Source organism: Phalacrocorax carbo, chromosome 13, assembly GCF_963921805.1.
Source record: "Phalacrocorax carbo chromosome 13, bPhaCar2.1, whole genome shotgun sequence".
NCBI classification, from domain to species: domain Eukaryota; kingdom Metazoa; phylum Chordata; class Aves; order Suliformes; family Phalacrocoracidae; genus Phalacrocorax; species Phalacrocorax carbo.
Window position 1 is genome coordinate 1,380,078 of NC_087525.1, and position 23,673 is coordinate 1,403,750.

Here is a 23,673-nt window from a genome sequence, read left to right on the forward strand (position 1 = left end):
GTTGTTCTTCCATAGAGAGCATGTATGTGGGCTGCAGGAGCCCGCTCAAGGCAGTAGCATACCAACAGTATTCTCCATGCTAAACTGTTACTGGGTCTTGGTCACAGACCAGTGGTATAACAAACGGGAACCCTACTGTGCCATAACTTACATGGAGGCAGCTTTCCCAAGGAAAGGTGTCAGCAGAGGTCAAGGGGTCTTTGACCCAACACTTAGAGGAGTTCCTGAAGTCCATGGAGAGGAGTGGATCCTCCTTGGAAAGATCTAGGTGCAGGGGTGAGATGAGAGGCAGCTGGGCCCCCTGAACACCTTCTCAGAGGGGGCATTGGACTGGAGAAGGAAAGGGAACTTCTTCAAACCCATCATGCTCAGCTAGCCCTACCCTTCTGGACACGCCTGTCCTCTGGCTTCCTCTGTCAGACAGCTCCACCACCACCCCTAGTGCCAGATGCCTTATTTCTCCTCCTTTCCTCTCCCCAGCTGTCATGGGTCAATCAGTGTTTCCTTCTGCCCCCCACATTTCTGTTCCCCAGCATATTTGTGTTAATAATTGTGAGGGTTTTTCTCGGGGCATTTCAAGGTTTATTTCTGATGGGTTTTGAGATGGAATCTGACTTGTGATCCTCTGGTGTGCTGGTGATTAGGTAAGGCTGGTGTGGGTGCAGAGGTCATGGTGGGGTGGGGGAGACCAGCTAGGACCCTCAGTTTGGAGAGCACTCTGTACATGAGGTCACTGTTTCAGGGGAGGAGGCAGAAAGCCGCTTCTGGAATCAGTGTTCTCCATGATGTGTAGAGGAATAGAGTGGAGAGCCATCACAGAAAAAATATACAACTAGAAAAACAATTGGATGGGCAGGTACCTATGAGTAGCCTGGTGGTTTTTCATGTGCAGACCATGCATGCTCCCATAGAAGGCACTTGTCTGTGAAGAATGGACTCGATATCCTTGGTGAATCTTCTCTGGTGGTTCACCAAGACTTTTGAGACATAGGAGGTTTCATGGCTTACTTATTGAGCCTTTCAGAGGCACTGAATAGGGACGTGAATTGTGTCCCTGCACATTTTGGGAGGCCACGTGGAAATGTTGCCAGAATGGACCAGTCATGACAAGGAGTTTGGACTCAGCACCATAGGCTTGCATAGTTGAAATGGTTGCCCACAGATTGGTAAGAGCTGGGGTGATGCCAGGGAGAGAGCATGTGCTGGAGGAGTGAGCATGTGATGAAACCATCCTGGTTGCAAGTTCTGAGGAGCAGCATTAGTCATCACAGCAAGGTCAGTCACACCGGCATTCTTCTTTGAAGCACATTAATTACAGTCGCATGGAGGTGGCTGTGGCATGGGTAAAGTATGCAGAATCGCCCAGTCCCACCAACTCCAGCTTGGAGGCACCAGGGTGGGAGTCTCCAGCCTAACACTGCTCCTAGCAGGTCCAACACTGCAGCTGCAGCAAGTTGTCTGGGGCTGTGTCCTGGTGAGTCAGGGCAGTCCCCAGGAATGGAGACCCCCTTTAGTGGACCATGTTAATGACCCTGCACAGGACTTTATCCGGTTTCTTGTCTCCCTTGTACTGGGGAGCACAACAAACTATGCAGTGTGTCCAGATGTGGCCTCACTTAAGGGGAATAATACCTTCCCTTGACCTGCTGGATGCTCTCACACCGGGCTGGTTGGCCTTCATTGCTGTGACTCCTGGGCAGCTTGGTGCATAAGTCTGCAGATGCCACTTGCCTGCAGAGCATTGTGTGGAGACCTTCCCCCTCCAGCTCATCCCAGCCCACCTCACGCGTGGATCTGGTCTGTCTTGGGGCAGGACTTCTGCTGAAGCCCTCTGAAGATACCACTCAAGACCTGGTCTGCTGCCTGTGGAAGGTGCCATGGTGGATATAGCCATCGGCTGCTCCTTTCTTTATACAAGATGTTCATCACATCGGCTGAATTTTGCATAAAATGGAGCACCTCGATCGTTGTTCTTTTGCCTCTCAATATCACATCTCCAAACAAGCCCAACACAGCCTGCAGTTTCACATACAAGTGGCAGACCACTGTGATTTTATCTTTTGCACGTCCTGCTCCAGCTTGCAGAAGCATTGGCCATCCGTTCAGTATTAGGAAGAGAGATGTGACATCCAGATCTATGATTAGTCAAACTCTTGTATTTCTCTCTAGCATGAGATAAAATAGTATTTGAATGCACAGTGGGGCCTATGCTACTTTGTGCAGCTTTTTATGAAGATTATAAAATTGAGGCAAAAAGGAGATCTTACCATAATTAGAAGACAGAAGAGTTAATCATAGGGAGGAATGGATTTGTATTTGCTCTGAAATTTTCTAAACTGCTTTAAAATACCTTCAGCTGAAGGAGCTGAACTTCACTACGAACCTGTTGTGTGCTGAAGTGCAGAGTTTTCTTCATCCATTTGAATTGCAAACCAGAAGTTGCAGGGCTATTTTCCCCAGAGATACAAGAGTCCCTGTGTTCATTTTGTTGATATGTGAGGTCATCTGGGGTTTGCAGAGTCATACAATCATGTACTTGATGTGCTAGAGGCAACCCAAACCTCTTATTCTTGTTTATTCACCCTGTGAAAAAAGATTTGGAAAAGATTTGGAAAAAAGTCACTGGTCACTGAAGTTTCAAGTCAGAGGCAACTAGTGGAGAACTGGGAGATAAACCAACAGATGGGGGAGTGCTGTATGTGAATAACGTACTCTACGTAATATGCCATTAAAACTTCATGAAGAGGTGTCCCAGAAAAAATACTACAAAACTCTAGGCTTAATATTAAAGTCTTAGTTTTAGCAGTCTGGTCATTTTCAGGAAGGAATAATCAGCTTAACTGCAGCATTCACACATTTAATGTTCTGAGAGAAGAGGGATTGTCTGATTTTTCTTTTTCCTTTTTTTTTTTTTTCCCACAGTAATTAATGAAACTCAAAAGCAACAATTGGAATCTGCAAGCTACTCCTCCCGCTATGCTCTGGGACTTTTTTATGAAGCCAGTACGCGGATTGATGTGCCCTGGGCTGCACAGTACATCACCAATAATCCCTGCATACGCTTCATCTCCATCGATAATAAGAAACGCAATATAGGTCAGTGCTCCCATTATTTCCCTTTAACAGTGACAATAGAGGATGTAGATCATGAAAAATGCTGTTTAATTGAGTGTTGCTATTCTGAACAGAGCAAGTATTTAACTCCAAGCCACAGTGGATAGCATTTAATGTCACATTTGGCCTGTAATAAAATACACAATGAAAGCGGGAAGGTCCTCAGAAAATCACCACCCAGCACATGGTTTATGTTACTGCATTTATGAAACCAGTGTCAGGGGATTTGAGACATCAAAATGTTGCTATTCCAAGAAAGAGCTGGAGTTCCTTTGTTTAAGCATTGATTCATACACATGCCATCTCCCATCATCCATTACTTTACAACTCCTGTTCTTTCCACTAAGCATGCTTGGAAGTAGTAATAAGTTATATAATTGAGGCTGTTCAGTCTTAATTCAGAGATAGCCAGTGCGCTTTTATAATCACAGAAAATCCTTGAAATGGCTGCGCATGGTAGGGCTGCTCAGTAAAGCTTGGAGAGCATCCCACGAGGCAGACACTTCTCATCTGTTTCTGGAAGATGGCAGTCGAGTAAGTATATGGTTTTTTTATTAAATGTATTTCATATACCAAAAGTGCATTGGCATAGAATAGCTCAAGAAAAACCACTAGCATTTGAGTTTAATCAAGTTCATTAGGAGCTGAAAATGCTTCCCGATTCTGTTACTTGCTCACATTGCGACAATGATCAGGTTTAACCACATCCGTGAAGTGGGGGTAAAAACCTACCTACCTTTGTGGTGACCTACAAAGCACTGTGACTCACTGTCATAGAATAAGGTAGGATTTTCATAATCAGTTGCTGCTAACACGTAATTATTAAGTATTACCAAATTCACTGCCTGTTCAGATTTAGACATGGGAGACTTCTGTTTCTAGCCTTCCTTGTTCAGTTGGGATTCATTGTTTCCTGCCTGCAGTCTGCAGACATCAGTGTGCCTGCTGGGCAGGGCACTGAAAGCCTTGCCTGCCACCCTTATATCTACACTCCATCACCATGCTAGAAAACAGCCATAAGGTTGGGCATACCTTCCCTCTCTTACACCATAAACATGCAATTTAATGTAATAAGCCATCATGAGGGAGTGTCACAGTATAACAGTGGCAGTGGTGGCCAGGACCTCTGAAGATCTCTGCTCCAGGCTGTGGAGGCTGTGCTAATACAAGGTTGGGGCAGCTCTGCCTTCTCTAGCTGAGGTTTTAAAAAAGAAACAGGATGGAGATCCCTAACATCACTGTTGACCTGTCCCAGGGATGTACCTCCACTGGGGGAAGAAGAGTTTCTTCATCTGCAGTCTGAACTTCCCATGGCTCAGCCTGTGGATGTTGCCTCCTCTTCCATTGTCTGCCTTTCCCAGTTCATGGTCATTCAGGTTGGAAGGGACCACCTGAGGTCATCTGGTCCTGCCCACACGCAAGTTTTCCAGGTAGATCCAGCTGCAGAGTTAGGTCATGTTGCTAAAGGCCCTGATGTGATGTGATTTGCCACCTTTGCACTGCTGGCCTATATTTAAAGGTGGATCCACCATAACCAGCAGGATCTTTTCAGAAACATCTGTTGCTCAGCCAAACTAATGTATGGGGTAGTCCTGTGTCAGCCACAGGACCTTGCGCTCTTCCCTGTTGTGGTGATAGTACAGTTCAGTCGGCTCTCCCAAATATCTCTTCCAAATATGCCCCTCCATACATCAAAGCCAGTTGGGTACCAGTGGCTCTTGAAGTGCTTCCAGAAACAGCAGTTTATGCTGGGAGCAAAGGAGTTGGGAGAGCTGAATCAACTCACCACTGTGGAAGCCCAATTTTCTTATTTCTCCTAAGAATTTAGCCTGTTGGTCTGAAAAGAGGGAAAATAAAGCAAAAGAACGGCTGAATTGGCCAAAACAAAGATGCATCCACCCTGATACGCTTCTTCCAGCAGGGGCCAATAGTGAATATGTAAAAAAAGAGCATAAGGAAAGCCAAATACAGAGTGATTTCTTTTTTCTCTGGCATTTTCTCCTTGTTACTGACACTGTGCAGCTGGAGATTTTCTTGCATCTAAGATAATGTCGCCATCATGTTTAACGGTAAGTACTTGATAGTTCGTAGCACCTACTGGTGTTGTCCATCCCAGCTGCCTGACTCCAGCTGTGCAGAAGAGGACACAGCCCAAGGGAGAAATTCACCCATCCTTTTGTCATCTGCTTGCATATGTGGCCTCAAAGCGCCAGCACTGAGAACAACAACTATGGAATTATAACAGAATTATAAAATAGCTAAGTACAGTGTTTGCTGTCTCCAAATGCAATTTAACCAAATAGAAAGCATATCATTTGGAGCATGTTGTTAACAAATACACAGAAACTCACAGAACATCAGTGTTGACACATACCTTTCATACTGAAATTTTCCTCCTATCATGGGAGAGATCTGTTTATATGAGTGAATTTTTCCAAGAACAACAAATTGTGTACCTTCATTAGGGCTGGAACAAGCTGGGTGCCAGCAACTGAAGACAATTTCTCTCCGGTAGGGCCCTCCTTGTGACATATAAACAGTCATCCAGCCACCTTGACTGCACTGTCTTTCCTGGTGAACTTGTGTTTTGCAGATTTGTGCTTTGTTCCTGGAAAAGTAGTGCTAGGGAGAGAGCAGTATGTTGTTAGCTGGAGCAGTATTTCTGGCTGTGAGTGCTCGAGCTGAGCACAGGAGGGTTGGAAAGCATGCCTGTATCACGTTCAGTAATGCAGATGTACAGAAGTATAAAGATCAAAAGCAGTCACCAAATTATTCACTTTTCTTCAAACACGTGCACAGCTCTGCTGATATTAGAGACACATGCGCACATACATGCTTTTTGTGGTTTAACCCGGCAGGCAGCTAAACATTCACTCACTCCCCCGCAGTGGGATGAGGGAGAGAATTGGGGGGAAAAAAAGGTAAAACTCATGGGCTGAGATAAAGAGAATTTAACAGCCAAGAAAAGAAAGGGAAAATAATAATATGATAAAAGAATATGCAAAACAAGTGATGCACAATGCAGTTCTTCACCACCCGCTGACTGATTCCTAGCCAGTTCCCGAGTAGTGGATCCCTGGCCAGCTTTTCCCCTAGTTTATAAACTGAGCATGACATCATACGGTATGGAATATCCCTTTGCCCAGTTGGGGTCAGCTGTCCCAGCTGTGTCCCCTCCCGACTCCTTGTGCATCCACAGCCCACTCGCTGGTGGGGTGGGGTGAGGAGCAGAAAAGCCTTGACCCTGTAAGCCCTGCTCAGCAGTAACTAAAAAATCTCTATGTTATCGACATTGTTCTCATCCTAAATCCAAAACACAGCACTATACCAGCTACTAGGAAGAAAATTAATTCTGTCCCAGCTGAAACCAGGACAATATCCACCCCTTATTCTATACCAACTACTTCATGCCCAGGTCCCACACTTTCTAATACAACCCAGTTAATCACCACCACCTTTCCTGTATTTTGATATATACACACAGGTATCATTCCCTTGGTCTATCACCCATCCTTCTAAAATGTCCATTGAGTTTATTTAGTCCATGACTTTGGGCTCCATCTGTCATAACAGTCCTTCAGGGCAGGAGAGATGGTGTGTGGTGTTGGACTGTTGCACACTGGAGCCAGTTCTGGTTCCGTAACAGCTGTGCTTGTCTGGTTCTATCATTGCTGCGCTTTGCTCAGTTTCATCAAAATTCATTCTCCATTAATCTAGGTGATTCTTACTGTAATACCATAGGTATGGCATATAGTGACCACAGCAGTGATGATATACAGTATTATATAGCAATTAACATAATACAATTCAAATATTCGGCTGTTCTCACCCAAAATCAAACCCCCCTGAGGCACACATCGGACTTCTCCATCCTCCCGCATCACCCACCAAGTGCGCCCAGGCCCCCGAGCAAAAGCAATCCCACAAATGGCTTTGCCTTTGCCGGAGGCAGGGAGGACCCAGACTGTGTTGCCCAGCGTACTTTTTGCGTGGCTACAGGGACTCCATCCCCTTCCACAGTATGTAGGATTTCTGACTGGGCAGGGCCAGCTCGCCTGGCAGATCCCCTCCTGTTGACTAACCACGTGGCTTTTGCCAAATGTGCACCCCAGGGCCTGAATGTCCCACCCCCCCTTGCTCTCAGGGTAGTTTTTAACAGTCCATCGTACCGCTCCATTTTCCCAGAGGCTGGTGCGTGATAGGGGATGTGATACACCCACTCAATGCCGCGCTCTTTGGCCCAGGTGTCTATAAGGTTATTTCGGAAATGAGTCCCGTTGTCTGACTCAATTCTCTCTGGGGTGCCATGTCGCCACAGGACTTGTTTCTCAAGGCCCAGGATAGTGTTCCGGGCAGTGGCGTGGGGGGCAGGAGATGTTTCCAGCCAGCCGGTCGTTGTTTCTACCATTGTAAGCACATGGCGCTTGCCTTGGCGGGTCTGTGGGAGTGTGATACAGTCAATTTGCCAGGCCTCCCCATATTTATATTTCAGCCATCGTCCCCCACACCACAGAGGCTTTACCCGCTTCGCTTGCTTGATTGCAGCACATGTGTCACATTCGTGGATAACCTGTGCAATAATACCCATGGTCAAGCCCACCCCTCGATCACGAGCCCACCTGTATGTTGCATCTCTCCCTTGATGGCCTGAGGTGTCATGGGCCCACCGAGCTAGAAATAGTTCACCCTGATGCTGCCAGTCCAGATCCACCTCAGCCACTTCAATCTTGGCAGCCTGATCTACCTGCTGGTTGTTCCGATGCTCTTCAGTGGCCCGACTCTTGGGGACGTGAGCATCCACATGCCGTACCTTTACAACCAGGTTCTCTACCCGGGCAGCGATATCTTGCCACAGTGCGGCAGCCCAGATGGGTTTGCCTCTGCGCTGCCAGTTCTGCTTCCACTGCTGCAGCCAGCCCCACAGGGCATTTGCCACCATCCAGGAGTCAGTATAGAGATAGAGCACTGGCCACTTTTCCCGTTCAGCGATGTCTAAGGCCAGCTGGATGGCCTTTACTTCTGCAAACTGGCTCGATTCACCTTCTCCTTCAGCAGTTTCTGCTACTTGTCATGTAGGACTCCATACAGCAGCCTTCCATCTCCGGTGCTTTCCCACAAGGCGACAGGACCCATCAGTAAACAGGGCGTATTGCTTCTCATCTTCTGGCAGTGTGTTATACAGTGGGGCTTCTTCAGCACGTGGCACCCCCTCCTCTGGTGATAATCCAAAGTCTCTGCCTTCTGGCCAGTCCATAATCACTTCCAAGATTCCTGGGCGACTGGGGTTTCCTACTCGAGCCCGCTGGGTGATCAGTGCGACCCATTTACTCCACGTAGCATCAGTTGCATGGTGTGTAGAGGGGATGTTTCCTTTGAACATCCAGCCCAGCACTGGCAGTCGGGGTGCCAGGAGCAACTGTGCTTCAGTACCAACCACTTCTGAAGCAGCTCGGACCCCTTCATATGCTGCCAATATCTCTTTTTCAGTTGGAGTATAGCGGGCTTCGGACCCTCTGTATCCCCGACTCCAGAGGCTCCAGGTAGGGCCATTCTCCCCGGCTGCAGTGTAGAGCACATTTTTAACATCTTGTCCTGCCCGGACTGGCCCAAGGGCTACTGCATGAACTCTCTCCTGTTTAATCTGTTCAAAGGCTTGTCATTGCTCAGGGCCCCATTTGAAATCATTCTTCCAGCTGCTGTTTATAAAATTGCATCTCCGTCTGCAGAGGTAATGCGCTCAAATGTTACATAAGGAAGAGCCTACAAGTCTTGTATGTTGAATTCCCTCTGCGGTATGTATTAATATTAAATATTTGTGTGATTGGCTGCCTTAAACACCCCATCAATATTTATGGCTGGTTGGGGGGACAGTGGGAATTCTTCAGTATAAATTATTTCAAGCCTCATTTCTGTAATACCGCAGTCTTTGCGTCTTTTTGCATTCTGGAGGACTAAAGATAGATGACACATAAAAATGGAAGCAGTTCCCTTTTTTTGCCTCAGGATTGCGAGGTTATATAATTTAAAGGGAAGATTCGTCTTACAGGTTTTCAGGATCAGTGTAATTCTAGAGTATCCTTTTTAATTTTAAAATACAGATTCCTTTATATTCTCAGTACCAAAATAAAAATTTTTAGGAAGATGGAGGAGTTAAAGAGTTATTTAGGGTTTCGCCTCATTACATGGCCAATTGCTTTCTAATCCCCTGCCTGCCCTGCCTGCCTTTTAGAAAACTAATCAGAAGCTGTCTGTAGGGCTAATGAAATGCTGAATTTCTGAATATAAAAAAAGTTAGCACTGTTCTTTACACAGTCTCTTCCAAAATGTGCCTTGTGAGATAGAGCAGATTTTATTCCAGGGAGAATATGGGACCTTGTGAACCATGGGAACTTCTGAGGATAACTTGGGAAGCTCACTAACCCTTTTGCTAAGTAGCAGTGTGGCACTTTGAAAGCGAACTCCATCTCTCTTGCTTGTTTGCTAGGCACGGTGAAGTTATCCGCTGTTCTCAGAGCTTTGTGAGGCCTGCACGTTGGCTGCCTTTTCAGCAGCCTGCTGATCCCTCCCAGGGAGCGGTTCCAGACTGTCTAGAGATGTCCAGGTTCTCTGCTGCCCTCTGCGCTGACCCAGCAGCATTTCCTTTACAGCCTAGCTTCAAGGGTTTGTTTGGCATGGCAGTGATTAAGCCCTTTCCCTTCCCCTCATGCTACCCAGGGCCAGAATGGGTTTTGGATAGCAAAACGCATCTCCTCAGTAAGATTAAAAAATCCTGAGGGGCAGGAAGCAACCATGTCTTGTTTTTTATCAGTATCTGTTCTAACTCCAGTTTCTGGGCAGGAACGCAAGAAAAATACTTGACACACTTCCTCTAGGAATGAAGAGAACATTCCTGTGGAAGACACGTGCCTATCACATCTGTATACAGGTCTCTTCTGCAGACGAGGTTGTAACCCTAGGATCGATCCCCTAGGAAGGAGAGATACAGTGCCCATTCCTGCATGGGAGGGGTTCCCAGCCATTGAGCTGAACACTCAAACAGTAAGAGTACGAACTGACTTTGAAGCTGGCCCCTATTTTGAGTAGGAGGTTGGACTAGCGACCTCCAGAGGTCCCTCCCTACCCAAGTCCTGTGACTCTGAGGGAGGCAGTGTTCTGGTGAGTATTTACTGAACACTAGTAAATTGAGACGTGAGTTTAACCAAGCCTCCTATGCAAAAAGAGGCAATTCTTCAAGCTTTGTCCACATTCACTGTTGGGCAAGTTTTAATGTCAGTGCAGGTGAACCAGGAAAAATTTTAAATTCTCTTTGTGGACCTTTTGTGGAACCTGCAAACTGATCTTCAGGTCTTGGCTACTTACTTTTATGCCTTTATCAAAGTAGATCTCGTTCTCCCGAGGGTTGGTGGATTTACGGGCTTTGCAGAGCCTGTGAGCCATGGGGCACTTCCAGGGCATGCAGATTGCAGCCCATGCTGTCTCATGCTTCTTCAGAAATGTACTTCAGTCCTAGACCAGCACAACCACTTCTAAGGCTGAGGCTGATCAGCTTCGCTGAACACCATGTCCTTGGCACCTCAGTGGACACTGTCCCTTGTGGTACGGGGTTTCTTTCTTCAAAGCCTTTCAGCTGAACAACTGCAAGATGTGCTCCATGGTGGCCCTCAGGCATGTTTTTCTCTCCTAGAATATTATTGTTTGGACAAATCCAGTGTTGGCTTCTGCTTTCTTGGGGACAGTAGGAGAAGCTATAGCTGCTTCTCCCCGTCTTTGCCAAGTCCCCACTGCTAGCCCTGTGGGCAGTGTCAAAAGGTAGGTGGGTCCTTCTTAGGGGACATTCTGCCATTAATATAGTCTCAAGAGCACTGTGCTCTGTCCCCTTCCTGGCACCTTGAGATCCATGTTACCCACAAATGCTTCCCTGTCCACAGTTACTTTTTACCCTGTCACATTCCCATCCTGACCATGTGCCAAATGAATCCTATGACTTTCAGGCTCTGACGGTGTTCTCCCTGTGAAGGAAACTTCAGGCCTTCATGGATCCCAGGGATCGCAGCTAATCTCTAAAATGTCTCTTTAATTTAGGGTCTCTGAACCCTGACCTTGGCATAGATTCACCAGAAAAAAAGTAGCTTTTGCATTTTGCAAGGGAGAATATTTTGGTGGGCAGATAATCCACTGTGGGCTTTCTCTAAGAAGTTACGTTTTGTTTTATTGAGATCTTAATGCTTTAGTGATCTCTCTGTCCCCTTCCTTCCCTGAGACTGATGGTAAGGAGGATGTGACCACCACAGGAGCTGACTTTAGACCCTTAATATCACCTGAGAATTTCCCGGGGCAGAAGGAGGTCCCCATGGGAGGGCTTGGCATCACGGGCTGTTCATATTGTCGCTGTCCTGCAGTACAGACTGCGTGGAGTAATTTGCCCACAAGTCTTTATCCCACAGTAATAGTGACAGCTAAATTTCTAGCCCAAGCAGCTTTGCTGAGCAGCTTCACCCAGGACATCACACTTCTCCATCTCACCATTCCACACTAAATGTGTTATGCAAAGCTAGGAGCCGCCTTTCTGACACCAGATGCTCTTGAGCTGCAAGCCACTGTGCTGGGGAAACGGTCCTGGGCTCTGTTCTCTGTGCTCTTCTCCAGGGTGTCTTTTATTAGTCCCATCATTTTTCTGGAAGGCAATACTTGTAATAGTCTTAATCCTGCATAAATTCTCACTGTCAGCAGTCTGTCCTTCTCTTTCTTTAGACAGTCTGTGATTCATTCAGCTGAGAATTAATGACGAGTGTTGAGACAGTCCCGAATGTTAAGAAGCTGATGGCCACCTTCTCCTGCTCACACCTTCCCCCTCATTCCCAGGTTGTAGGTCAAGATCCAGTTTCCCCAGAGAGTTCAACATGGGGAGACTTTGCTGGTGCTTAATTCACAGTTATAACTGGCTGAAGTGCAGTGTATGGTGAGCTCTAATTGCTTTTGTGCTTTCTGTCTTTGACGACCCTTCCAGAATGCTTATGTGTCCTCTACTTGTGACAGCTTATACTTCATGTTACTCAGTATTGGAGGTGTTCCTCGTCTCTTTTCATGGGCTTATAGAAACCTACCAGGCTCCAGCTAGAGGCAGCAGGATGGGGGTATATGGACCTGCTCCCAGCAGAGCAAATATGTCACAGGTTTCCAGGAAAGTTGGGGCAGTCCCTGAGGATGGAGACACCCCACCACTCAGGGTCCCATCCTACGGACATCCTGCTCACACAGGAAGGGGGTGTATCATCATGTGCAATTGGGATTTTCTCGCATTGCAGTTGTGCCCATTGGCTCTTGTCCTGTTGCTTTGAACTTCTAAGAAAAGTCTGGCTCTGTCATCTCTTCAGGATGTAGAAGATGTAGTTAGATCCTCACTTTTCAATTCCCCACTTAGTTAATTCCATGGGGGACTGGTGGAACTTCACACTTAAACTTTGAGACAAAAAACATGGGATTTGTTCATCCCTACTACTCTGCTCAGCCTTGCAGGCTGCTCAGAACAACTGCATGTAGATAGTTGCGGTGGCCAAGACATCATGGTGGCCAAGACAGCCCAAGGAGGGTGGCCATGTTAAATCTGGGACCCATATCAGAGCCTGGCTCGGCCCCTCTTCCAATCCCTACGAGCCAGCTGCTCCACAGTCTGCAAGGTCTGCACAGCCCCAGCTGCTGCTGCTGGGCCAGGCAGCAATGCAGCAGCTCCTGCGGCACCTTCCCTGTCACAGATGGGGTGCTGGGCTGGATGAAGCGATATGCCAAAGATTGTGCAGTTATTTTCTGTTGACAAGGAAGCAAAATGAGTCTTGAAAGGAATGTGTTTATCCTCACATTCATCACTTTGCATCTACTATCTGCCTGTGTCGGTCCCATGCAATGCAGCAGAGCAGAAGACATTAACAGTTAAACAAGGAAAACTTAACAGAGAAGTGAAGGAAACCTATAGTTGTAGTACTGCATCTTCCCTATGCCACGGGTAAGAGGAGAGTCTGAACCTTGGGCACAAACACGTCTGCCAAACTGCCGTTGCTGCACGAGGCGATGCTGGCGCTCCCTTCCCTGGCTGCAGCCTCAACAGGGTCTCTGTGCAAAAAGCCACATTCCACCTGGTGCAAGTTAACAGAGGCAGGCCAGAGGGGATGGGAGGCAGGCTTCCAGCCCCTGCAGCAGCACTGCCACTGCAGCGACGCAGCACAGGCTGGACGGAGGAGGGAGAGCCAGGCGCAAGCTCACTGCTCATAGGTTTTCAATGGGGTCCTTTGGCAACTGTGGATGCCGAGGACACTGCCAACGCTGGCAGAGCGGCTCCTTGCTTATTAAGCAGGTACAAGCTACAGCCAACTCTGCCGTCTCATTCTAGCTCTGATCTACCTGGCATCTTATGCCTTCCACTGCATCAACTGATTGGATTAATTGCCATGCAGCTGGCATGAGAGGGGGGAGAACTAGGAGCAGATGAAAGCTTTTATGCTGCTTCCATTCACCCTCAGATCATCACCCCTCACATTGCTGAGCGTTCCCTGGCTTTCCACATCTCCCATGCTACTTCTTCATCTGCTAGCACGGCCGTGGATGCCTTGCATCCTTGCCACAAATAACGGAAATTAAAATCTCATGAGAAGCCGTGCCAGAAGCCCTTGTTTTTAAGCTAGCTGTTGTAGCCTGATCTAAACGTGTTGGGAAGAAACTAATGGTTATAGTCCTGCAACAGCTGAACAGTCGTTCACTGCCAGTGCATCAAGACTGAGATACATCCATTGCTTTCAGGGAAAAATCTATTTTAAAGTCCTCTCTTAGCCAGTATTATTGCAGAAGAAAGAAAAGGGCTTGAGGCTAAACTTGATCCTCGCAGGCTGCATATTTCAGTACTGGAAGGCTCTGACTCAGTGGCCTCTGGAAGCTCTCCAAGCTATCAGTAGCTCAAAGGAGGAATTAAAAACTCAGCGAACCGCCTGTTTTCCTGAAACTTGTTTTGTACATACTATGGAAGAGATGAGAAATTTGGAAGAAGGCAGCCCTGTCCAAGAACCAATGGCTATTACAAGCCACAGCAAGCAATGAATACATATTTTATTAAAATGCTTATGTGCCTTTTAATGAGCCTTTTTGCCAAGTTTACGTGGAAGAATTTGCCAAAATACCACGTACACTGTAATAAATCCCAAGATACCTAATAGGCTTCCCCATTTGGTCTTCTGTCCCTGACAGTCTCTCTGCAGAGATGACAGAATACCTGTTTTCCCCCCCAAAATGGGAAGGAGAGACTGAGCAGCGTTCCTGACGTTTTTCCAGGCAGTTGGAAAAGCTGATGCAAATAGAGATATGTCCTGTGCTAGCTTGTGAAAGCAGGCTTGGGGGTGGAATCAGGAGGAATCTCAGGAAGATGAGTATGAGGCTGGATGTTAGACGCAGGCAATCAGTTCATCAGAGTTCAGGCAAGAAGATGGCCTTTTGGCTGAGCCTCTGCTTCTAGATAAGAGTGATCCTTTTTTCACCCTACAGTCTTAGTCCCCAGACCTGCCTTGCCCTCATCCCAAATCCATGTCAGGTGGATTTTCAAGCCCAAGACATGAGAGAGCAAAATCAGCATCTCAGATTAAAATAGGGGACAAGCTCAAAAGTTTCTGGATACTTCAGGAAATCAACCCAGGAAAAGAGCTCTAGTACTTGCTGAAAACAGAGCTTGTAAGCCCAACCCAGGGAGTGAAGTGAGTGATCTTCTGCTCTTAGGAGTGCCTTACATGGAAAAGGAGAGCTTGAAGAAAAGGCAGCACCATGGCTTGGTGCCTTCAAACATGGCCTGTCGGGGTTCATTCCTGATCACAACCAGGAAACATCTTCTCATCCTTTTTGCCACATTTTCCCAGTTCTTGAGAACAAGGGTTGACTGAGCTGGCCCACCCAAGAAAGAGTAAAGGGATCCTTCCAACTGAAGTTCAAGCCATTACTTTCATGCTTGCTGTGGGTGCTAGGACTCAGTACTGCTCTGTCTCAGTAGTATATTCTGAAGTGATCAGCCCAAGACAGAAAACTTGTCAGAGAAGGACATTTTTGTTGCCTTTGGAAAGCTGGAATTTGTTGTCTTCCCAAAGGGCATCTCCAGCTGGAGGAGCTGGAGCTGGAGATCTCTTCACTGACATAGCAGAGATAAAGATTTCTATCAAGCCTGGTATCTATCAGCAAGAACTGTTCAGAAAGTGTTCAACTGCCTCCTTCTTTGTGGGTTCCTTGGTCATAAAATGCTCATTTGCTGAAACTAAAATATTTTTCTAGGAATGTGCTAATTCAAATAAAGGTTTAGCCAGAAGAGGCTTTCTGCTTCCAAAAGAGAATTTCTGGTTAATGGAGCTGGAGGGAATCACTTAATTTAATGACCAGCTCGGTGAGTTTGAGCTCTCAGCTGAAATACAGCAGAACCCAGGTTGTGTCCTTGCTCCAGCAAATACATCCTGCTCATTTGAAGTGAAACAGCCCCAGCAGGAATGACTCACACAAGGATCTGCTAGATCCTCACCATGCCTTGGCAGAGGGAAATCACTGAGCCTGAAAATCCCCTATTCTAGGCCTATTCTCTGGCTGCTGGTTGGTGGTTGTCCAGACCAAGTCTGTAAGGTGACACGCCAACGTGCCGGCGGGGACAGAAGTCCCTTGCTGTAGAGAACCTACGGCCAGCACCAGCCATAATGAAGCTTGGCCATTTCCAAGTCTGCTGAAATGAACGTCAGCACTTGAGCTGCCTTCATTTCCTCCCCTGGCACTGCAGCCTGGTTAATTCTTAAGGGACAAACTCTTTTTTTTGAGTTTTGCTTACTTGCATGTATTTGCCTGAGGACAGAAGTTGTATTGAAGGTTCACACTCCCTAAAACATGCATGTTGACAACCACACATCGATTTTCTGGAAGTTGCTAACACAGCAAAATTTAAGTTGAGCTCACTTGTGCAGGCCAAAAGGAGTGCTAATTTCTCGAGCTAACCTGCCCTGGCTTCTGTTCCCTTTCTCCCCCTCCATAAATGTAAAGTATTGGTTTTACTCTAGCCTTTCAACTATGTAAATACTGTTGCAGGGCCAATATGCAGCCAATTATAGAGGGAGCAGATATTTTTCAGTCGTGCAACGAACACTCCTCTTTTTTTGTCCTTTGCCTTAAAGATAATTTTTATCTCGTGATGACTGCATGTTCAAGTCTCATATTCCTGTGTTGCAGATATTGTCCCCTTAAGGGGGCATGCATTTCGAACGTGCAGGGGAGGAAGATTATAAATTAGTCTGATACAGGTAGGTAAGCAAATTGGCTGTGATGACCCAGCTGCCCATGCTCCTCCACCATTCAGACAGAGGAGGTGGCTTGCTGGCAGAGCTGTGCCATTGTCAGTGCGGAGGCTTGCATGCCTCAGGCTTGTGGTGGCCGCGACTGCAATTTGTTTGGTTTACAGCTGGCATGTGCTGCTGGGCTCAGAAGGGCTTCACGTGCCTTCAGCTGTAAGCAGAGCAGTAAGCCCCTGGCAGCTGGTCCGTGTGAGCGGCGACAGAGCCATTCCGTTTCCAAGAATAATCTTCCATCCAAAAAAAAACCAGGGTGCATCATCCAATACCTTAGTCTTACCACATGTCTGCATGAGCTTCAGCCTTTGGTAAAGGGTTTCCCCTTTACTGTTGCCAGTGATAAGACAGTCCCAACTGTAGAGTGTAGCCCTTTGGGAAGCCTCATTTCCACAACCACCACCCAAGCCAGACTTTGCAGGTGGGCAGCTGCAACGGCATGCCTCTCAGTGCCCTGCGGTTGTAGGGGCACTGGTTGTTACTATTTGTAAACCTGGCTGGAAAAATCCCTACAAAGCAGTTTTACGTGTTTCTTCTTGTTCTCTTTTGCCAGTTTGCCACAATCGCCAGCTGGTTGCCCTCCTTGTAGGACCTGACAAAATATCTGGGAGGAAAAAGGGGAAGAGTTTGCTTCCAGTGTATTCCCTGCTCCTTCCAGCTGCTACTTATGGGGTGTGGGAATGCCTTGAGGTTCCTCTAGGAGACATATGTGGAGCTAGGGTTATTGCAATGGGAAGACCATCACAAATTTTGCAAAAAGCCTGGATTTCTTCACTGTGGTTCTTGTGAACAACTTGTGTTGTTATTCCTTGTGTTTTTTCCAGCTGGAAGAACAGGGTGGTGCCACAGATATTTTTGCTCTTACGACTCCTAGGCTAGAGGCACAATTGTCAGCATGCAGGGAAGGCAAGTATTAACAAGTAATATTTCAAAAGCATTTCTATTTTTTTATTTCAGAGTCTCCTGAAATTGGGCCCTCAGTTGTAGTTCACACAACTGTGACGTTTGGAAGCGAGCACCTGGATTCAGACCCTGCAGAGGTGCAGCAGTTAATTCTCAGTCACCTGGAGAAGATTGTGCCATCCCTACCTAAACCAGCCAGCATCAAGTGTCAGAAATGGAGATACTCTCAGGTACTCTGTGGTGGGATCAGTCAGCTGGGGGGATGCTGCTGGGGCGATGCTGTAGTGCAGACTTGCAGTGTATCGCAAGAAACAGGACATCATATGACCCAGTGGTTTTCATCACCGGGGAGCAAGAGGATAAGGGGATAGTTGCTCGATATCCATAATACATTCTTCCATGTAGCCATTAGCAGCATCCAAGCTGGCCAACGACAGCCAGATCATTTCTAGTAATTTTTTTTTACGTAGTGGGCCTGGCTCAGTGGTAAGTTATGCAGCAGTCCTGGTAAATAGGAACAGGAGCAGTGCACAGGAAGGAAGTAAATCCCACATGCTTCAGTGGTATTTTTGCTGGTATTTAAAAATATGACTCAATCTGTCTCTTCTTTATCCAAAAGTATGTGATATTATTAGCAAAATTCCCACCCTACCACAGAGTAGAAGGAGTCCTTGCATTCAGACATACTAATTGTTATTATTTGATTTGGCCCAGTTCAATTTAACAATGTGTTATGCGAAAAATATTTTGAAGTAAACTACCTAGGGGTAGTAATAGCAAAATGTGTATTTTTTTACGGACTTCTTTTAAAAATCTAAGGAAATTTTTGGCAATTTCCTAAAGTATTGGAGTGTATCTGCATGTTTACCCAAAGACTCTTAAGTTAAATTACACTAGTGAAATAGAATGTGGAAGTTGATGCAAATTATTTACTTAAGGCAGTCCCCTAAAAATTTTTCCTCTTATGAAGTCTGGAGGAGTTACTGTAGATGGTTGTGAAGTCTGCTCATACCCCTTGATCTGCATCCAGTTTAGGAACCTGGTCTCATTAGCACAAAGTTTCTTCTTCTGCCAGTTAGGTATTGGTAGTTTGCAAATCACTTCCCAGTGCATAGTATTTGTTCTCAGTTGTATAAAAATGACCTTAACATAGGTTTTAATGTTTCAGATGACTCATACAAAAATCATAGTATGCTTTATATGTTCTTCTTCATCAGTCCAGGGTTTTTTTGCGAGTAAGAGTATCTCTGTGCAGTTGTCACTGTTAAGGCATTCTTTTCTGGTTGTGACTTCTGGTCTTTTCTTCTGCATCATCTGTTACCTTTCTGCTTCAAACTCCTTGTAAGCCCAAGACCTGCAGGTGGTAGGGAGGAGAAGAATTGGAGCTGTCTCCAACAGATGCACACTTGGTTGACCAGCTCTAGAAAGGGCTCCCATAACAAAGCAAGAAGTATTTTTAAACAGAATTAATACGCCCTGGATACTGCTTCTATCACAGAGCTCTATCATAAAATTTGTCAGATTCAGCTACTTTGTTTATTTGTGTGTTGCGGTTTAACCACAGTTGGCAATTAAGCCTCACACAGCCACTTGCTCACCCTCCCCGCTCTAGAGGGGCACCTCAGTGGGGTGGGGGAGAGAACTGGAGTAAGAAAACTCGTGGGTTGAGATAAGAACAGTTTAATAATTAAAACATAATAATAATTAATTATTATTATTATTATAGTAAATAATGGTAGTGAAAAGGAAAACAAAAAAGAGAGGAACAAAACCCAGGTAAAACAAATGATGCAACCACTCACCACCCGCCGGCAAATGCCCAGCCCAGCCCTGAGCAGCAAACGCTGCCCCCCGGCCAGCTCCCCCCCGTTTATATACTGAGCATGATGTCATAAGGTGGGGAACATCCCTTTGGCCAGTTTGGGTCAGCTGTCCTGGATGCTCCCTCCTGGCTTCTTGTGCACCTGGCAGAGCATGGGAAGCCAGAAGTCCTTGGTTTAGTATAAGCACTACTCAGCAACAACTAAAACATCAGTGTGTTATCATTATTCTCAAACTAAATCCAAAACACAGCACTATATGAGCTACTAGGAAGAAAATTAACTCTATCCCAGCCAAAAACAGAACAGTGTGCAAGGAAAGGGCTTAATATGCCTTCTCTTCGCACTACTCACACTTTTAGCGTAGTGTCAAAGATGACATATAAGCATAGGCTTCATATATGGCCCATTTTCATTTATTTCACCATGAAAACATCGATAAAGGAAAAGACAAATATGGCAGTTAATTTCTTACTACTGAATTAAAAAAAAAGTCTCAATTGCATTTTACCAAACAACTATGCTTTTTGAATCCCGACAAAACTATGGCCATACAGGATTTATTATAACCTTGTACCTATTGCTTCATCTTTTAGAGGTAGCTGGAACAGTGAGTGGAGGACTGAACTCTTATTTTCCACAACTGCTTCAAAATTGTTGTCTTCCTAAATCACTAGGTATGCATCGCATTTCCCCTATTTAAAAATTACATTCAAACATCATACTGCTGGATGATGCTCTAGTACTTTCTCAAGCCGCTGTACAATTTACAGCTCCTCCCGCTTACTTCTCCTGCTCTGTTGCCTGCTACCAACTGTGCTGCTCCTAACCAAACCCACTGGCTTCAGCAGCTCCTTGTGCTTTATGGTTGTGTCACAGGAGGAATTACCACCAGTCTTTAATTTGGTGGATGAATGTCAATATGTCTTAGACTGCAAATAAGTCAGTGTAGGTCAGATCCATTATCTCAGTAGAGAGTTCTCTATTGCTACCCTATAAAATAATCACTACCTAAATTAAATATTGGGGACAGAGCTCCCTCTTTCTCTTAAATCTGTCTTTACTTTCAATTATAATAAGCTGTTGCCACAGGAGCAAGGGGAACTGATAAGATGGGCGCATCTTTCTCCTGACTCTTTTAGATGGGATTAATCCTACTTGTTAATTAAATCCGGCTGTAACATTCTTCACATGGGCAAACACAATCCTGGGATTAAAATGCAGACATTACAATTATCCATGGTGGATGACGGATTAGGACTTCCAAACTTCTACTGACATTACTTAGCAGCACAGCTGCAATTCTGGATCCCCTGCTTTAATTACGATAAGACACTATTAGCTTTCAGAGCCAAGAGCTTCCCAACCCATCATGTCCCTTTGACAGAGTCACTTTGTGTATATAAGGGATACTGGGAAAACACAGAATCATAGAAATTGGACCTCTTCAGAGGGGACTTCTTCAGGGACCTCTTCAGGTCTCTAGTCCAGCCTGTTGCTCAAAGCAGAACTATTACCAGCACTAGGTGACTTCGACCATGGTTTAGTCTAGCTGAGTCTTGAAGTCTTCAAGGACAAGGATGGAGAGCCAACAGGCTGTGACATATAGCCGAGGGGAATTTGGAATTTATGTTGGACAACACCTTCAGAAGAAGTTGAAGAAGGGGCAGGATCATTCCTTTCCTCAGTCTCTATATCTAAAGTGAGGGCCTTTACTACATTGAGCACAACGTCTTGCCACACAGATGAAAAGGTGCAGGCTGAGATGTGGAAATATTGATGCTGTGATCAGTATGATAAACCAGAAGCAGTTTGGTATAGCCAGCACCAAGTAAGCAATGGGTAGCCAAGAAGGAAGGACACTCAAAAAGCCTTTTTCTGCTAAACCTTTTTTTCATTGCTTATGCTCAGTGATCTTCATTTGTAACAGAAATGTAGGAATAAATTAAGCACTGACCTAATATTAGTCTGAGAAAGACTGTCTCTGGCTAGATTTACCATACATGGCTAGACTCTTCTGTTAAGTGGAATAATGGAGAATGGGATACAAACAGGCTACAAATTCTTTTCAGATAATTACCTCCTTTAAAGAGATGTTAATGTGCTGGTGACACAAAATGCAGCCAGTAACATAAATGTGGGTGTTTTGCAGCTGATCCGTACTTGGAAGTGGCAGATATCAGCATGGCAGTGGCTACCTGAGTGTACATTTGAATCAAGGGAAAAATCCCCTGTACTGAACAAGATGCCTTGGACTTCAGTTCTTGTTCACCAAAGCTGACACTTGCACAACAGAATACATTACTGGTTTACTGCACAGGGATCCAAAACATATCTTTTGACCAAAGACAGTCAAGAATGATCAAAAGAAAATTGTACTCTCTGTATCATGCTTTAAGACATCTATGGTTTGTTCTCTATTGCTGGTCTACTGCTGTGCTTCTACTCTTCTTTTTTTCATCTCTCTTTCTGGCTTTCTAGATATTTATTCCTCTTTTTCAACATTTCATCTTTATGGGTCTTGTTTTGTCATTCCTTTTCTCAGACTATTACTTCCCACCTTCCTCCTCCGATCACTTCATCCTCAAGCTGTCCTGCATCTTCTTATCTTTTTTATCGCTTCTGCCTGAGCCTCTCATGTCTGCCTTTAGGCCAGTGTTGCTACTGCTGCTGCCTTATCTCCATTCTGAGATTCACTGGTGCTGCTCTGGGATGCACTGATTTAGTACAACATGGACACTCAGCCTTTGTATGTAGGTTTGAAACAGGCTACAACGTATGACACAGACAAGCATGCTAAAAACACAAATGCTGCGTGCTTTTACTGTGCTGTTTGACATGCATTGGTGTTTGCCATAAAGTACAATACCAAAAAGAGGTCTTGCTCTCCCCGTGAGTTCCGGGTAGCTTCAAGTTAATAGGTACTGGCCAAAGCAAAGTCCATTCACTTTTAGAAATGTTACAAAGAACTGCTCAAGACCTGCCACTCCACAGATACAAGTTTAATTGAGGGCATAGTGCCAGGAAAATTATATTTAAGATTAATACATTGCATACATTAAGAATGACATTAAATATTTATCAAAGCAACCTTATTCAGAACTTGTCCCATGCTACTTACAGTGAAAGTGTTGATTGTATCTCTAGTAGTGTCTAAAAATTGTTGTGCTACTCAGATGAAAAATGAGACCAGCATAGCAGAGCTGGAGACAGAGTGGGTTGTCCCAAGGCTGTATATATGCTTGCCCAGCAGCATGAAGCATGGGCAGGTCATCGTGACAGTTGTTACTCCGAAGTCCACCTCAGTTCCCATCCAGGAAGGTCACCTGGTCAACCCAGTTACATTGAGGGCTCTCTTGCAAATGGCAGCCTTCCTTTCCTTTGTTCAACGGTTACGTATCTGGGGGATTTTGCGAGCCCACCTTTGCTGATGTGAGATCATGTATCTTCATACATTTGGCTTAGAGATCTCCATGCCTCACCTGTCCAGGGTCAAGCAATTCATTTCTGCTGAGACGGACTGAGAATAAGACAGGATGGGCCTGTAAAGTTTCTAAATTTCCACATACAAGAAAGCTTTATTTCAATGATTAAACTCCAGAAGATAAACATTTTACTATGGTAATTGTTAATGCTTGGACCTACAATCGGGGATGGGAGGGGTGCTTCATATGAAGGCCTTTCTGGTGTGAAATTCAGGCAAATAACATTCTTTTCCATCTCCCTATATGCTTTTGTTTTTCAGGTTACAAAAGCTGTGCCCAGTTGTCTGGGACAAATGATTCTTCATACTCAACCTCTCCTGATTTGTGGGGGTGATGGATTTACTTCTTCCAACTTTGATGGCTGCATAGATTCTGCTTTGAGTCTTGCAGAGGCTGTGAAGTCTCATTTATAGCAATTTCAAAGTCGGCTGCTAAACTTAGTCTAGATTTATAATGCATTTTGCTATGATGGATTGAATTCTAGTTTAGTGTTAACGTCACTGGCCTCTATCTTGCACAAGTAAATAAAGGAAGATCTGTTGGTGTGCTGTAATAATTATTGGGATGGAATTGAAATTAATTTTCCAGGATCTGTGCTGAGAGTGGTTACTTTGCTTGAAGTTAAGCTTTTTCTGGCTCTAGTCAGAGGCACTGAGCTCCAGCAGTCTTGCCAGGTCTCCTGATACTTCTACACCCCACGAAAAGTATGTCAAGGAGAGAAGCCTGACTTGAAACAGCAAAAAACCCATGGAACTGCAGAGATTACTCCTTGTCTAAGTATTTGGAGCCCTGGAAGTGATAGAAGGAACATGTACAATTGATCGCAGAGCTTTCATATATACATGTGGTCATTTCTTCCTGTGTAGATCAGCCCTGGTCTTGGTTATTGTGTTAGCCATGGGGAATCAGTGGTGGAGCATACCTTGTTACGCTTCTCAGGTTGGACAGCCTATGCAAGGTCTAACGCTATCAATTCAAGTTTTAACCCTGTCTCCAGACATGCAC

At 45.4% G+C, this 23,673-nt stretch overlaps 1 protein-coding gene across 3 annotated transcripts in view; it reads left to right on the top strand.

Moving 5' to 3' along the window:
- Nucleotides 1-23,224, top strand: part of RNLS (renalase, FAD dependent amine oxidase) — an 80,192-nt gene extending 56,968 nt beyond the window's left edge. For 2 of the 3 annotated variants that reach the window (XM_064464546.1, XM_064464547.1), the window contains exons 5-7: nucleotides 2,923-3,096; nucleotides 17,418-17,593; nucleotides 22,929-23,224. In XM_064464546.1, the coding sequence (XP_064320616.1) occupies nucleotides 2,923-3,096; nucleotides 17,418-17,593; nucleotides 22,929-23,081 (503 nt within the window). In that variant the 3' untranslated portion in view covers nucleotides 23,082-23,224. The remainder of the gene's footprint in view (nucleotides 1-2,922; nucleotides 3,097-17,417; nucleotides 17,594-22,928) is intronic. The other variant, XM_064464548.1, reaches the window with a different exon arrangement.
- The last annotated feature ends 449 nt before the right edge of the window (nucleotides 23,225-23,673 follow it).